The sequence below is a fragment of the Paramisgurnus dabryanus genome, chromosome 6 (genome assembly GCF_030506205.2).
Source record: "Paramisgurnus dabryanus chromosome 6, PD_genome_1.1, whole genome shotgun sequence".
In the NCBI taxonomy this organism is placed as follows: domain Eukaryota; kingdom Metazoa; phylum Chordata; class Actinopteri; order Cypriniformes; family Cobitidae; genus Paramisgurnus; species Paramisgurnus dabryanus.
In genome coordinates, this window is record NC_133342.1 from 37,051,173 (window position 1) to 37,067,085 (window position 15,913).

General features: G+C 44.9%; 2 protein-coding genes and 1 long non-coding RNA gene across 3 annotated transcripts; 2 read left to right on the forward strand and 1 right to left on the reverse strand.

The window, feature by feature from the left end:
- The first annotated feature begins 1,785 nt into the window (after positions 1 to 1,785).
- Positions 1,786 to 5,259, forward strand: LOC135767066 (uncharacterized). The gene is made up of 7 exons (XM_065276658.2): positions 1,786 to 2,414; positions 3,168 to 3,339; positions 3,946 to 4,189; positions 4,281 to 4,554; positions 4,688 to 4,865; positions 4,965 to 5,040; positions 5,121 to 5,259. Exons 1-6 carry the CDS (start codon positions 2,142 to 2,144, stop codon positions 5,003 to 5,005), a joined length of 1,182 nt encoding a protein of 393 aa, XP_065132730.1. The 5' UTR covers positions 1,786 to 2,141; the 3' UTR covers positions 5,006 to 5,040; positions 5,121 to 5,259.
- LOC135767067 (uncharacterized) lies at positions 5,088 to 6,844 on the forward strand. The gene is made up of 5 exons (XM_065276660.2): positions 5,088 to 5,301; positions 5,427 to 5,675; positions 5,866 to 6,037; positions 6,121 to 6,269; positions 6,381 to 6,844. Exons 1-5 carry the CDS (start codon positions 5,148 to 5,150, stop codon positions 6,605 to 6,607), a joined length of 951 nt encoding a protein of 316 aa, XP_065132732.1. The 5' UTR covers positions 5,088 to 5,147; the 3' UTR covers positions 6,608 to 6,844.
- Positions 6,566 to 14,350, reverse strand: LOC141282306 (uncharacterized). Its single transcript, XR_012336866.1, has 3 exons — positions 13,694 to 14,350; positions 6,938 to 7,092; positions 6,566 to 6,702 (listed from the first exon to the last, which is right to left on the reverse strand). It is a non-coding gene; the product is annotated as an uncharacterized lncRNA (long non-coding RNA).
- Positions 14,351 to 15,913: the final 1,563 nt, after the last annotated feature.

Sequence of the window (15,913 nt, forward strand, 5' to 3'; positions counted from 1 at the left end):
ACTGAACCAAAGCCAAGTGTGGGTGTGGTTGGGTTGAAAAAGTGATGAAGTTATTTAGATAATGAAGAGATGAATGAAGTGAAGATTGATTATTAATGATAAACACCTTCTGTTAATAAACAGAATCACTAAAGAAAGATGATCAAGAGGAGAATAAAGAGAAAAGACTAGCAGAACCACAACAACTACAAACATTCTATAAAAATAATTGGTGGAGCCAATGTAGACAGCAAAATCCCCAGTGTAAAATTAATGCTGCTCAGTGTTTATTTAGGTCCACACAAATTAAATAGTGTGGAGTTAATCTGTGCCTTTATCTTCTCTATCACCATCTCTGTTTGATTTCTCTGTTTTTGATCTCTTTGATTTATTTAAAGTCACCATCATGGTGATCAGTGTTTGTTTTAGTTGGACTCTTGACTCTTGTGTGTTAGCTTGTTTGTTTTTTTCTGGTTGCTATAACTTTGTGTGTTATATTTGTTATGGCAAAGAAGAGACCATGTTGGAATTCTGTTACGGTGGTTGATACGTAATGTTGAACATTATCATCTCGAAAATGTATTTATTAATTTAGTGTTTGCTCTTTTAGCAGATGTATCTTTCTCTCTCTGTAATGTGATACTACAGTATGATATCTGACACTCTCAAAGCGGTTTGTCACTCTGAAGATTTTGAAACAAAGTGTACTTAAATTTAAACACACAAACATCAAGTCTCAGAGTATGAATCTCACCAATGGTGACAAAGAAAAATGCCAAAATATTCATGATTTTTTCATGCCGCAGTGCATTCTGGGAGTTCTGGATAATGACAATATTTGACACTATATCCTAACCACCACCATAGAATCACACTTCACACTTTTGTCTCTTTCGTTGCCATAACCAACATGTTTTCAAACACACCAGATTTATAACAGTTATAACAACCAGAAAATAATAAGTTAAAAACTGAGTCAAGAGTCCAGCTAAAACAAACACTGATCACAATAATGGTGACTTTAAATTAAACAGCTCTCTGGTTCTGGTTCTATATAAACACTGAGCAGTGTTAATGTTAATTTAACACTGGGGATTTTGCTGTCTACATTGGCTCCTCCAAGAAATGTTTATTTATTTTTTGTAGTTGCTGTGGTTCTGCTGGTCTTTATTCTCTTCTTGTTCGTCTTTCTTTAGTGATTCTGTTATTAACAGCAGGTGTTTATCATTAATGGTCAACCATCACTTCATCCATCTCTTCATTATCTAATTAACTTCATCACTTCTTCAACCCAACCACACCAATACTTGGCTTTGGTTTAGTCCACATTGACTTTAGTTTCTACAGAAGGTTCATGTGGGCTAAGTCAGATGGGGCCAGCATGGAACCCGCGGACAAAACAACTTGGGGCCCATATTGCAGGCCCATATGGTGCCTACATTGGCCCCATCAAGCAATGTTGGCTGGGTAAGAACCTTGGGGTTATTTTTGATAGGGTTTTTAAATTTGAGAAACAGATAAGTGCTTTAGTAAAATTTAGTTTCTTTCAATTGAGATTGCTGGCCAAGGTTAAGCCCTATTTGCCACGCCAAGATTTTGAGAAAGCAATCCATGCCTTTATTACATCTCGATTGAATTATTGCAACACCCTTTATGTAGGTATAGATCAGTCGTCTCTAAAACGTTTGCAGTTGGTTCAAAATGCAGCAGCTCGGCTTTTAAGCGGGACAAGGAAACGGGAGCATATTACCACAGTCATGGCTTTGCTGCATTGGCTACCGGTTAGTTTTAGAATAGATTTTAAAGAGCACCTATTATGGGATACACGTTTTTAAAACATCCTTTTGTGTGTATGTGTGTATAAGTACATGCTAACGATATTCAAAAAGCACATACCTCAAAGAAAACGATGACGCGAGTTATCGTCTCCAACGTTCAAGGACTACAAAAAACGCTCGGATTGTAGGCAACAGTTTACTTCCTGGGATTGGTGACGTAGATAAGACCAACATTATCATGAATCCACCCCCTCTGCTGCGCTTGGCTACGCCCTCAAAACTGGGGGTGGGGGCGCGAGAACGCTGAAGGGAACGGAAGTGGTGGCAGAGCGGAGGTTGACTGGAGTTAGAGTGTGTTTACAAACTGTTGTTGCGTGATTAAAGATGTCTAGACGCTGTTTCTTTAGATGTGAGGGCAAACTATCCCTTTATGGCCTTCCTAAGGCAGAGGACATCAGGATGCAGTGGATAAAATTCATGTTTAATACGGTTCCGGCACAATACAGTCAAAAGCTGTTCATATGTTCACGGCATTTTTCCCATGACTGCTTCGCAAACCGTAACGAATTTGAATCTGGTTTTTCGCAACGTCTTCTCCTGAAAGATGGATCAATTCCTACTTTGTTTGGATTACCCTGCACTTCTGGATCACAGGCTGTAAGTATCCATGTCTTTTGTTTACCACTTACGTTACCGGAGCTTAACTTACGTCCGTGTGGAGCGAGCGTGCAAGCTATTTATTGGATTGTAATATTGTATTTCATAAGCCACGTACCATATTTACCCACACGTATGTTGAATTATGTAGACTATCGGTTTTAACATGTTGTAATTCGTTTTTAAATGTTGATTTAGACGTGTTTACAAACTTGCTACCAGCTAAACTGTTAGCTTTACAGTATAGCAGCCGATCCTGTTCCCCTCGGAATGTCTGTTCCCCTTCTCGCTTTTTGTACACCCAGCTGTTTTTTCTGAATATTTATTTTATAGTTTTAATTGTTGTAAGCTGTATTAGGTTGTACAAACTCTGTAAATACGCTATACCATACTAAAAAAATTAAATAAATAAAAACACGCAGATATTCTTGGGTACCTGCGCCTGCGCTATCAGTAGAAACGCTTTATCGACTGGAAGGGGGAACAGACATTCCGAGGGGAAAAGGATCGGCTGCTACACCGGTAAAGTCAAACTCTAAGTAAAGATGATATATTTTACTGTTGTATTTACTTAAAGCTGTAGCTATTTTAGATTTTGAAACAAAGTAAACACGTCCTGTGTGTTACTCTAATGGGGCATTTAATATGTAATGCGTGAATGTCTGGGTGCGTTATAGTCTAACGATAGTCGTTGTCCTCTATTGTTATGTCCTTTTGGCTGATTTTATGTTTGTTTTATTTTTCTATTTCCAGAGTACATCGCAGCATGTACCCCACACTGTTGGAAGGCAACATGTTGAATGCCAAACTGATCCTCCACATGCAACATCAGTGGGCACACAGTATGATCAATCAAAAAAACAGAAATCAGTCAGCACACAATTGTCCTTTGGTACACTAAGGGACTGGCATATGAGGAGCAAAGGTATGTAACATATTTGAGGTATATAGCTAACAATACCACTGTCAAAAATGTAAACTTAAATGTATCATTTTCCTTTCTCTCAGAAGGAAAATCAATTTATTAATTTTATTGCTAAAGCATTAATGGGTAAATTACCCCTCTTTATTTCAAATTTGCTAATTTACCAGAATAGTGTTTACAGGACAAGGTCGTCAAAGAAAATACTATTAATTACTCAATAAACAAAAACAGCTATTGGTAAAAATGCTTTTTCAACATATGCACCAAATGTCTGGAATGAACTCCAAAATACTTTAAATTTAGTATCACTTCAATCGATTAATTCTTTTAAAAACCTTTTAAAGTCAACTCTCACTGAACAATGCAACTGTTTTTAATTGAGTATCTTATACAATTATTTTACTATGTATAGTGTATAGAGATTTGTGGTGTATCATGTAATTTATGTTTTGTCTGTTATGTATTGTAACTTGGCCGCCATTCTTGGCCAGGACTCCCTGGAAGAAGAGTTACTGTAACTCATTAGGACCTTACCTGGTTAAATAAAGGTTAAATAAAATAAAAAATAAGTGATAATGAAAAGTTTTTTTCTCTGCATTATCGTAGGATCCCAGGCAGCAGTGTTGTGTCACAGTGTTTCCACTGAAACAACATCAGCGTACCCAGATTTCCCATTCGGATTACAATCTCCAATCTCTTCAACACCTATGAAGACCTCTGCTTTTAATCCAAAGAAAAGACGTCGCATAGAGTTGGAGGAGGAAGATACTGAGAGCGAAACACTATGTGAACCTCACGACACCACATATAACCCAGAAGACACAGTTGTTACTGAAGAATCAGAACTGTCGTAAGTTCAATATATACAGTATGTTATAATGTAATTTTGAAAATCATAATGTAAATTTATTTAAAATTGTGTTATTTTACTCATATTTTAGATTTGGGCAAAGTTTCTCATACAATGAAAAAAAATACGTTGTATTTGAAAGCTGCCTCCGAGACTTGTTCGACATCTGTCCACTTTGCCGGAGGAAGTGTGATGTTCGTCAACGGCAACAGGGAACTTTTGTGGCATTCAGTCAACTTTGCTCAAACTGCAGTTACAACAAACAGTGGAATAGCCAGCCCATTGTTGGAAGTACACCTACAGGAAATCTTCTTCTGTCTGCTGCTACGTATTTCACTGGTAATTCATTCATCCAGATAGAAAAGGTATTTATATAACTATTCATACCACATTACATAGGAAATTATATGTTTGTATTAGTAGATATCAAAATATTTAAAAATAATAATAATAATAATAATAGTTTTATGTAATACTTTGCTATTTTTGTATTTGCAGGTTTTCCGTGCCATGAATCTCCAGGTCTTTCAATATGACACATTCAGGAGACATGCAAGGAATTTGTTGGAACCGGCTATTGTCCACAAGTGGAAAACAGACCAAGCGAATATGCTTTTGGAGTTGCAGAAGAATAATAAAATTGCAATTGCTGGAGATATGAGAGCAGACTCACCAGGTGAGACCAGAATTTCATAAATTGCTTCAAAACATTTTCAAGCATACTACTTGGATATTTATGTTTTTCACTGTTCCCATCTTTGTTCTTTTTCTATAGGACACTCAGCAAAGTATGTAGCTACACTCTACTCGACTTGAACACCAACACCATAATCGACCTTCAGCTTGTTCAGGTGTGTTATATATTCTTTTTAAAACTTTGTCTATATGTGAAGGTTTTTTGTCATATCTTGAAAACGTTTATACTCCTTAGAGCAATGAAGTTGGAGGAAGCTATCACATGGAGAAGGAGGGCCTGAAGCGTTCCCTAGATCTTCTGGATTCAAATGGTCTGATGGTGGACTACATTGTGACTGACCGACATCCACAAATCCAAAAGTTTTTGAGAGAACGCAGCATTACACAATACTATGATGTGTGGCATTTTGAAAAAGGTAAAAATTTATTTTTGGTGTGTTTCTAAACAAGTCTATATTACTGACACAATTCTTTGCGTCAAACAATACTTTATAAAAGTTTAACATAGCTTTTGATTTCTTAACAACTTTATTCTTATCAGGTTTGTCAAAGAGACTAGCCCTTCTGGCAGAAAAAAAGGGCTGTGAGATTTTAAAGAAATGGTTGCGCAGTATTAGAAATCATGTTTACTGGTGCGCAACATCTTCAACTTCTGGACCTGAGAAGGTGGCCAAGTGGAACTCCTTGATAAACCATCTTCAAAATGTGCATGTCCATGACGACCCTACATTTTCCAAATGTGAACATCCGGACCAAGAGTCTAGCAATTCAACGAAATGGTTAACACCAGGTATGTTTTTGTCTTTATTTAGTAAATATTACTTTTGAACTTGTCTAATTAGTCTAATACATAACAAAAAATCACTAATTCACTAAAACGCATCCAGATGGAATATCTGTGTTCTAATAATATTCTGTTTGTTTACTGTATAGTTTGATCGGTGAGATAATAAAAATTATTCTTTCTGTTGTTACCCAAGGGTCAATGGTTCTACATAAAGTAGAAAAAATCTTAGTCAATAAGAGAGTCCTCAGGGATGTCGGGAAGCTAAGCCATCACCATCAAACATCATCAGTGGAGGCCTTCCATAGCCTGATTCTTCGATTTGCACCCAAAAATGTGGTCTTCCCATTTATTGGAATGCTGTGCAGGTATTTAAAGTATTCTATTAATTGTGTAAAATAAACTAGTATTTACATTTACAATAAATGTATTGCTTGTTATGTATTTACAGATTGTACCTTGCAACCATGCATTATAATGAAAATGCAGACCGTGAGCAAGCTGTAACAAAAGCAGGAGAGGCAAAGTTCAAGGTTGTGTTCCCAAAATCTAAGAGAGGGGAATGCATCGCAAGGCCAGTAAAAACACAAGCGACATACTGTAAGCAGTAACATTTTTATTTCAAATATATTAATTAAATAAATGTACAAACTGTATGAAGCTGTAAAATAAATGATCAAACACAAAAGATTTACTGTCATATCTTTACAGTTTATGTGGATGACCTGATCAGGCTTGTGTTTGACGAGGTGCTTGAGGACCCAGCTCCATTTGTTGAAAAGCTGAAGGAAATCCCGATTCCATTGGACCTGGCATCACAATTCGAGAGGCCTTCCAAGGAGGACGTGATTGAACGCAATCTCACGCGCTTCAGTGTAGGGGTGGTCGGAAGCCGACATACCGACCAGCCTGATCGGGAAACTCCAAGCGGATCCTGAGAACAACACACGATGGGATGACAACCCTATTGTGTCGTCCTAGATAGCCCCAACACCAGCTGACAAAGCTTCGATATGCTGTGTATCTGTAACCTCTGTAAGCATTAAAATGGACAATTATTCACAGGAGAACAATATAGGATATAGTATAGTATATTATAATTACTAAAGCATGTTTATTTGTATATTTTTACAATTTTAATATATTGCAATAAAAACTTTTGGCTGAGTCATATGTTTTTTCCTAGATACATATTTTGGGTACTTTGTTACTATAATGCTACTTTAGTGTTATTAGTTAAAAATGTAGTAAAACTTGTCAACACTTACTCCTCTAGTGTTCTGCGCCTCAAAGGCCCATAGTCGGTACTATAAATGTTGTGGATGTTCTGCAGTGTGTAGGGATTAAGACAGTTTGGTTCAAAACCTGGATGATGAATCATGCAGGAAGGAGGTCCTGGAACCTGTTGCATTCTCCTTACAACCTAATAAGTAATTATATAGCACTTATATGTAAGCAGTGTTTTATAATAAAGGTTATTACAGTAAAATAATGTAGAACTAACAAATTAAGTCGTTTAAATTAATATTTTACTATATGCCACATATGTGTTTCCATATAGACCAGTTCAAATGATGTAAACAACACTGGTCCAGAAACACTTCTGTTCCCTTTCAGTCGGTCACTACGACGTCACGTCGTGACCGACGAATTGGGAACTCGCTTAGAGAGACCAATCTGCTTCGAATACTACTAAAACGCCAATGAACTTGGCATTGAGATATTTGCATAATGCTGGCGCCGCCCCGCCAGGTGCGTATATAAGCAGCAGGTGCAAATGAGGAAATTAGCTTTTTATCGCTTCGAAAGCCGGCAGTATCTGCTACTGAGAAGCTACTCTACTCTGGTGGGATTCGATTGCTGAAGTTGGTTGGACTAGCAGTACCACAGCGGACGCTTCGCTTAATTCCACGACTCTACATCTTTATTTTGTTTTGAGTTTTGTGTGTGCGTTGCCTTCCTGTGCGCTCATCAACTAAGCATCTGAGTGAATTTCCCTAAAAGAGTGATACGAGAGAGCTTTGTGCCTTGTTAAAGGCAGCCACTCTCTCGTATATCCGGACATCAGCGTCCTTTTCAGGATGGCTTTTCGTCCGTGCGATCTTGGGTGCGGCAAGTACATGGGTCCGAAGGACGGTCACGAGCGTTGTCTTTCGTGTTTGGGCATCGAGCACGCAGAGGCAGCGTTCGCTGGGGGTAAGTGTTCTCACTGCGAGAACATGTCCCTTGTGGATTTGCGCAGACGGTTGTCTTTCCTCCGGGAAAAACGCAACCCTCGTCATGCGAGTGCTGAACGCCGCCACGGTGCGGCTGTGAAGCTCTCAAAAGACGACCTGCGCATCACTGTGCTGAGCCGAGCGGGGGATTCGTCCTCAGGCTCTCAGCCTCCTCATCCACAGCCGGTTGATGTGCCGATGGAGACTTCAGCATCGTGTTCTACGATGTCTCTAGAATCCATCGTGCCGCCCTCCGGGTCCACCGACGCCGCAGCATCCGAGGGTGGGCCTCCTCCCCCTGACGTGGACCCCGACGCCCTTCCTCCCTCTGGTCGGGTTGGGACGCCGGAGTTCGATCCAGAGATGGTGGCCGTGCTCGCTCGAGCGGCGGAGACCGTAGGGTTAGAGTGGGTTCCCCCCCCTCAGCCCGAACCGTCCCGCCTGGATGATTGGTTCTTTGGAGCTGCCCGGGTTTCACAACCCTCTCCACCGGTGCCTTTCTTCCCCGAGGTGCACGAGGAGCTGACTAGAACCTGGAAGTCGCCGTTTTCCACGAGATTACGGCCGTTTCAGCCCTCCCCCCTCACCTCCCTCACCAGCGGAGCCGCTAAGGGTTATACGGGGATCCCTCCCGTGGAGCGTGCTGTCGCGATGCAGCTGTGTCCGGCACACGCTCCCTCTTGGAAGGACCGCCCAACCCTCCCCTCTCGTGCCTGCAGACAGTCCTCCGGTTTAACGGGCGCTGCCCACCAGGCATGTGGAGAGGCGGCCTCAGCCCTGCACGCAATGGCGTTGCTGCAGGTTCACCAAGCCAAAGCCTTGAGGGATCTGCACGAGGGAGGACACGACTCGCCTGTCCTTTCGGAGCTCCGGGCTGCCACTGACCTGGCTCTTCGCGCTACGAAGGTGACAGCGCAGGCGATTGGTCGTGCCATGTCCACGATGGTGGTCCAGGAACGCCACTTATGGCTATGTCTGGCTGACATGTCGGAAGCGGACAAGAACAAGTTCTTGGACGCTCCAGTGTCACAGGCTGGCCTCTTCGGCGAGTCGGTGGAGTCTTTTGCCCAGCAGTTCTCCGCCGCCCAGAAGCAGACAGAGGCGATCGCACAGATCATGCCCCGGCGCAAGCGACCTGCATCTCGCCCTCCAGCGCCGGCGGGCCCGTCTGCTCCTCGCCGAGGGCGCCCTGCGGCGGCTGCCTCCGCCCCCCCCACTAGAACATCTTCCAGGCCACGGAGGGGGAACAGCCGTCGACAGCCCGCCCCGCCCGCCCCACCCGCTTCCCGTGGTAAACGGAAGACGAAGCGGCCCTGAGACGGGCGACCTGGATTGGGATGGGATCACTCTACGGGAGACGGTGATGGCATCGCTCCCTCCACCGGTAGAGGGCCGGGTGGAGAATCTTTGGTTTCCTTTTGTTTCTGTTCCGCCGGCTTTTCAGCCGGCACCCACAAAACCACAAAAAGAGTGCATTCCTATTCCTTCTCCAGGTCTCCAGAGGATCGAGAGAGATGTGAGCGGGCATTCACATGCTCTTCCTCCCTCTCCTCTATCGCCAGCGGGTGTTCTGAGGAGTTCCAGCTCTCCGCTGAGGAGACGGGACCACCAGCACCCTCCTCGGAGTCTGTGCTCTCCGCTGAGGAGACCAGACGACCGTCACCCTCAGCGGGCTCAGGTCAGTGTCACACACACACATACTGTAGATACTTATGCTGTCTCAGCAGACGTACCGGCAGTACCACCTGTCCCGCTCAGCCGCCCCACCGCGGGTACCCCGACAGTGCCGTTAATTCCCCTCGTACGGTCCCTGGGGGCGTGGCTTCAGCTTCCCAGCCCGTCTCGTTGGGTTTTACGCACTGTTCGCCTCGGTTACGAAATTCAATTCATCCGGCACACACCCAAATTCTCGGGCATTCGTTTCACCACGGTGAAAGCGTCCGATGCACACGTACTGCGTGCAGAGGTCGAAGTCCTGTTGGCGAAGGACGCGATCGAGCCGGTCCCTCCAACCGAGATGAGATCGGGCTTCTACAGCCCGTATTTTATAGTACCCAAAAAAGGCGGTGGGTTGCGACCGATCTTGGATTTGCGCGTTCTGAACAAATCTCTGCAGAAGAGGTCCTTCAGGATGATAACACCGAAGCAAATATTCAATTCAATTCGCCCCCAAGATTGGTTTGCGGCAATAGACCTGAAAGACGCGTACTTTCATGTGTCCATAATCCCTCGTCACAGACCGTTTCTCCGGTTTGCGTTCGAGGGACGGGCATACCAGTACAAAGTTTTACCGTTCGGGCTATCCCTCTCTCCCCGTGTGTTCACGAAAGTAGTGGAGGCGGCGTTAAAACCCCTCAGAGAGAGCGGCGTTCGCATATTGGCTTACCTCGACGATTGGCTTATAATAGCGCATTCTCGACGGACGCTGTGCGAGCACAGAGATTTAACGCTTCGGCATCTCGCCCGTTTGGGTCTTCGGGTCAACTGGGAAAAGAGCAAACTCTGCCCCACGCAGAGGATCTCTTTTCTCGGGATGGAACTGGACTCGATCGATTTATCGGCGCGTTTGACAGAAGAGCGCGTCCAGTCAATTCTGACTTGCCTCGGTTCATTCCGAGGGAAGAATGCGGTCCCGCTGAAACAATTTCAGAAGCTCCTGGGGCATATGGCTGCAGCAGCGGCCGTGACACCGCTCGGACTGCTCCATATGAGACCGCTTCAGCGTTGGCTTCACGATCGAGTCCCGAGGAGAGCGTGGCGCGCCGGCATCCATCGTGTAACCATTACACCTGCGTGTCGCCTAACATTCCCCCCGTGGTCGGACCCCGCGTTTCTCAGGTCCGGTGTGTCCATGAGACAGATCGCTCAGCATGCTGTTGTACACACAGATGCGTCCGACACGGGCTGGGGTGCCACGTACGACGAGCTTACGGCTTCAGGGGTGTGGACAGCACCCCAGTTGCACTGGCATATCAATTGCCGAGAGTTGTGGGCGGTATATCTGGGACTCGTACGCTTCGCTACGGAGCTGCGAGGGAAGGATGTACTAGTACGCACCGACAACACTGCGACCGTTGCGTATATCAACCGTCAAGGCGGTTTGCGCTCCCGTCACCTGTCGCATCTCGCTCGTCATCTCCTCCTTTGGAGTCAGAAGCATCTGAGGTCCCTTCGTGCCATTCACATTCCGGGCTCGCTCAATACAGCAGCGGACGCGCTTTCTCGAGCTGCGCGCCCCGGCGAATGGCGACTCCACCCCCAGACGGTCCAGCTAATTTGGAAGAAGTTCGGTCGTGCGCAGATAGATCTGTTTGCGTCGCCGGACGATACCCACTGTCGCCTATTTTATTCACTAACCGAGGGCAGCCTCGGCGTGGACGCATTGGCACACAGCTGGCCTCGGGGGATGCGCAAATACGCATTCCCCCCAGTGAGCTTAATCGCACAGACGCTGTGCAAGGTCAGGCAGGACGAGGAGAGCCTTTTACTGATCGCCCCATATTGGACGAGCAAGAATTGGTTTCCAGAATTAATGCTCCTCGCGACAGCCCCTCCCTGGCGGATTCCCCTGAGGAAGGACCTTCTTTCTCAAGGAGGGGGCACATTATGGCACCCGCGCCCCGACCTGTGGGATCTCCATGTGTGGTCGTTGAGCGCGCGCAAGGTTTAGGTGATTTACCGCAAGCGGTATCTAACACAATCAACGCGGCACGAGCTCCGTCTACGAGACGGGCTTACGCGTTTAAATGGAACCTTTTCGTCACCTGGTGCTCTTCGCAACGCGAGGACCCCAGAGAATGCCCTATTAACACCGTGCTTTTATATCTTCAACATAGGTTAGACGGTAGGCTGTCACCCTCCACCATTAAAGTTGATATCGCCGCTATTTCTGCTCATCACTCACTTATTAACGGCAGAACAGTTGGCCAGCATGATTTGGTTGTTAGATTTCTAAGAGGCGCTCGCAGGCTAAACCCCTCGCGCCCTCCTTCTATTCCTCCCTGGGACCTGTCCATGGTGCTGAAAGCCCTTCAGGCCCCCCCGTTCGAGCCTTTGCAGTCTGTGAGTCTGAAGCTTTTATCAATGAAAGCTCTGACCCTGCTAGCATTGGCCTCAGTGAAGAGAGTAGGGGATTTACATGCATTCTCTGTTGACGACTCGTGCCTTCAGTTTGGTCCTGCTGCCTCAAGCGTAACATTGAGGCCCAGACCAGGCTACGTGCCCAAAGTTCCCACTACTCCTTTCAGAGATCAAGTGGTGAGCTTGCAAGCGCTGCCTCCGGAGGACGCAGACCCAACCGTGGCTTTGTTGTGCCCCGTACGCGCACTGCGACTCTACGTGGATCGCACGCAAAGCCTCAGGACCTCAGACCAGCTCTTTGTTTGTTATGGTGGCCAGCAGAAAGGGAAAGCTGTCACTAAGCAGAGGATGTCTCATTGGATAGTTGATACTATCGCCCTGGCTTATAATCTTCAGGGTATTCCTTGCCCCTTTAATTTGAGAGCGCACTCCACACGGAGCGTTGCCTCATCTTGGGCTCTAGCTCGTGGTTCCTCGCTAACAGACATCTGTAGAGCTGCTGGTTGGGCGACACCTAATACGTTCATTAGATTTTACAGTGTTCGTATTGAGCCTGTATCCTCTCGTGTTCTTTCCTCACCAGGGGGAGCACGGAGAACAGTCTCGCAGGTCGGCTTGCAGCCTCCATCTGATGCTTCATAACTGTGTCAGTATGGAAGGCCTTCAGAACAAAAATGCGTAATGGTTTGAATTGTTCTTCCTCCGCTGCCTTGGCAGCCTTTGTTGCGGAGCATTGGCTGTCAGCCTTCACTAGCTGCATCCTCGCGAACCTACGTGTTGGCTCGGGCTCCACATTGTGTCCCACCGGGTTCCTTTGTGAGTATTTTTCCGTGGGGTTAATCCTACTAGCCCACGTTTCCCTTAGCAGAGCACTGCTTTGCTTACACAGCCACGGCTGTCATTTTTACCTCAACTACGGTTGACTTTCGCCCACCATTGACCCTTAAGACGGGTGGTGGCTTCCGCAGCGTTCCTATCCCGCTCAGGTAGGGCGCTTCCCAGTCGCTGGCACTTCTGTGGGGTTAAAGGAACATCTAGTGCCCGGCCTTCTGCCTTAAAACCTAATTCTCCTTATCCTTAAGTGGAACCGGAGGGCTTTACGCAGACACTGGAAGAGGTCAGCCCCTAGTGGCGTTTTGATAGGGATTCCCAATTCGTCGGTCACGACGTGACGTCGTAGTGACCGACTGAAAGGGAACGTCTCGGTTACGGATGTAACCCTCGTTCCCTGAAGGAGGGAACGGAGACGTCACGTCCCGTCGCCACAGGTGCTGCCACCTGCTGTTACGGCCGGTCACACTTTCCGGCTTTCTCAGCGAAAAAGAAGCTAATTTCCTCATTTGCACCTGCTGCTTATATACGCACCTGGCGGGGCGGCGCCAGCATTATGCAAATATCTCAATGCCAAGTTCATTGGCGTTTTAGTAGTATTCGAAGCAGATTGGTCTCTCTAAGCGAGTTCCCAATTCGTCGGTCACGACGTGACGTCTCCGTTCCCTCCTTCAGGGAACGAGGGTTACATCCGTAACCGAGACGTTACAGTTTGTGACAGTTATGTTTTTATTTCACATATATTATCTTTAAGATGTTTGTTTAACTTCAGTTAATTCAGGTTTATATGTTCTGTTGGTTTATTTTATCCCAACGTTTATCTAGTGTTAAAAAACGTCGTTTACATCTTTTGAAATGGTCTATAGTTTGCAAAGTAATGTAATACGTTATAATTACCTTTGGAATCTCTTTGCAACACAAGTTTTCAGCCTCGTTTGGCATTCTGGCACAGTTGCCACACAAACACCTAAACAAGTTAAATGCAAACTCGAGTTTATTGACGGACATCGTTTTAAACGTAATATTTTGACGTTGCAGTTACTGTACAATACATCCTTATTGTTAGGCGGCTGAGTGAATAAAAAATTACCATTGAGAAACGTTCTGCAAAAGTCTTGCTTGCGGAGGTGTTGCTGTAACGGCCGTCTGCTCGTCTGAACTCTCTGGATCGGACTCGGGCTCGAACTGGTAGGGCAGTACAATCGCCATTGTTTCTGCAATCTGCATGTATCTGTTTACGTACGTTCCTGCTCTCTTTAGGACCGGGAAACACACGCGAAGTCAGGGGCGTATCCTTTCGAACATACGCCGAACCCAGTTGACCAATAACAGTTGAGTAGGCCATCTGACCAATCAGAGTAAACTAGACATTTTTGGAGGCGGAGACAGGAACTGAATCAGACCGTTTCAGAAAGAGGGCAAAATTGGTGAGGTATGTAGGCAGTTTATAAAATAATATTGCATTAATTAATTGTTTTTATCAAAAATATTTACTAATAGGAGACCTATTTATACGGTAAGGTGCTCATTTTGGGGCATAATAGGTGCACTTTAAAATTTTGTTGTTTGTGTTTAAGATCTTAAAGGGAAGGGCACCTTCTTATTTATCAGATCTGCTACATGTCTATACTCTGGTTAGATCATTGAGGTCATCTAATCAGGTGCTTCGATGTTCCACGGTCTAGACGTAAGAATAGAGGAGACCGAGCTTTTTCAGTGGTGCCTCCTAAATTATGGAATGGCTTACCGGTTCATATAAAAACAGCCCAAACACTTGAGAGTTTATAGACCTTGCTCGAGACATTTTTATTCTTTGGCTTTTAATGTAAATTGAGTAATGAGATATTTTTACAGTGTTATGTGTTTAGCTGATGTGTGTTGATGTGAATATAAAGTTCTTGATTCTTAAAAGCACTTTAATCAACTCTTTAAATGTGCTATACAAATAAAGTTGAAGTTGAACTTGCAAGTTAACGCATAACCAACAACCTATTATTGTTCTGCATTAAATGTTAAAGGTAAGCCTATACGATTTCTGAATTACACCTGTTTATCAGGAGTAAAATACAGGGGGCATCAGTTTGTGTTGAGATCAGAGAAAAAACATTGCAACAGGATGGGAAAAATATTGAATAACGACGCATCAAAAATGGGCTTAGCATATGCCAGTCAACAACACGAAAATACTCAGCATAAATCCCTTAACAATGGTGACTGCACACAGGGGCGTAGCCTGGGCCCCATGCATAGGGTGTTGCCCCTCCCATTTCTCCATTTTAGTTATCTAATCACGAACAAACTGTATGATAACCAAACAAGACTTTGGGCCCTATTTTAACGATCTGAAACGCAAGTGCAAAGCGCAAAGCGCAAGTGAGTTTGTGGGCGGATCTTGGGCGCTGTTGCTATTTCCCGGCGGGAGAAATAACTCTTTCACCAGGCGCAAATCAATAAGGGGTTGGTCTGAAGTAGGTTCATTATTCATAGGTGTGGTTTGGGCGTAACGTCAAATAAACCAATCAGAACGCTATCCAACATTCCCTTTAAACACAAGGGCGCAAGTTCCATGGCCGGTTGCTATTATTATGACGGATTTACCAGGCGCACGCCAGGAGCGGTTCACAGCCGAGGAGACCCACGTTCTTGTAAGAGCAGTCAAACACAGAGAAGTTGTTTTGTATAGGGATAGGAGAAACCCGCCCAAATCAGCGTAGGTTAAACAGGCGTGAGAGGAAATAGCCACAGTCTCATCAGCTGGCATCCCCATCGTTGCGCCAAGCGCTAAAATGATGTCAGGAGACGGGGGAATCCCAAGCTTGCCAGCATAAATCGGGCACGCCGTGTAACGGGAGGTGGATCTGCCTCTACACAGCACCTGACGCCAGCAGAGGACATCGCTGCGTCCACCCTCACCCCTGAAAGGGTTTGGGGGCTTTGAAATCGGACCCAAGAAAAGCAAGCAAGGTCCAACCCCAAAGTAAACTTACAAATCAAGTTCATATACATTAAGGTTTCTTATGAAAACATTTTAAATATTATTTACATAAAATAAACGTAATACAGCCACACAACAAACTTATGAAAATATTTAAATCATTATTTGCATGAGAATTTTTT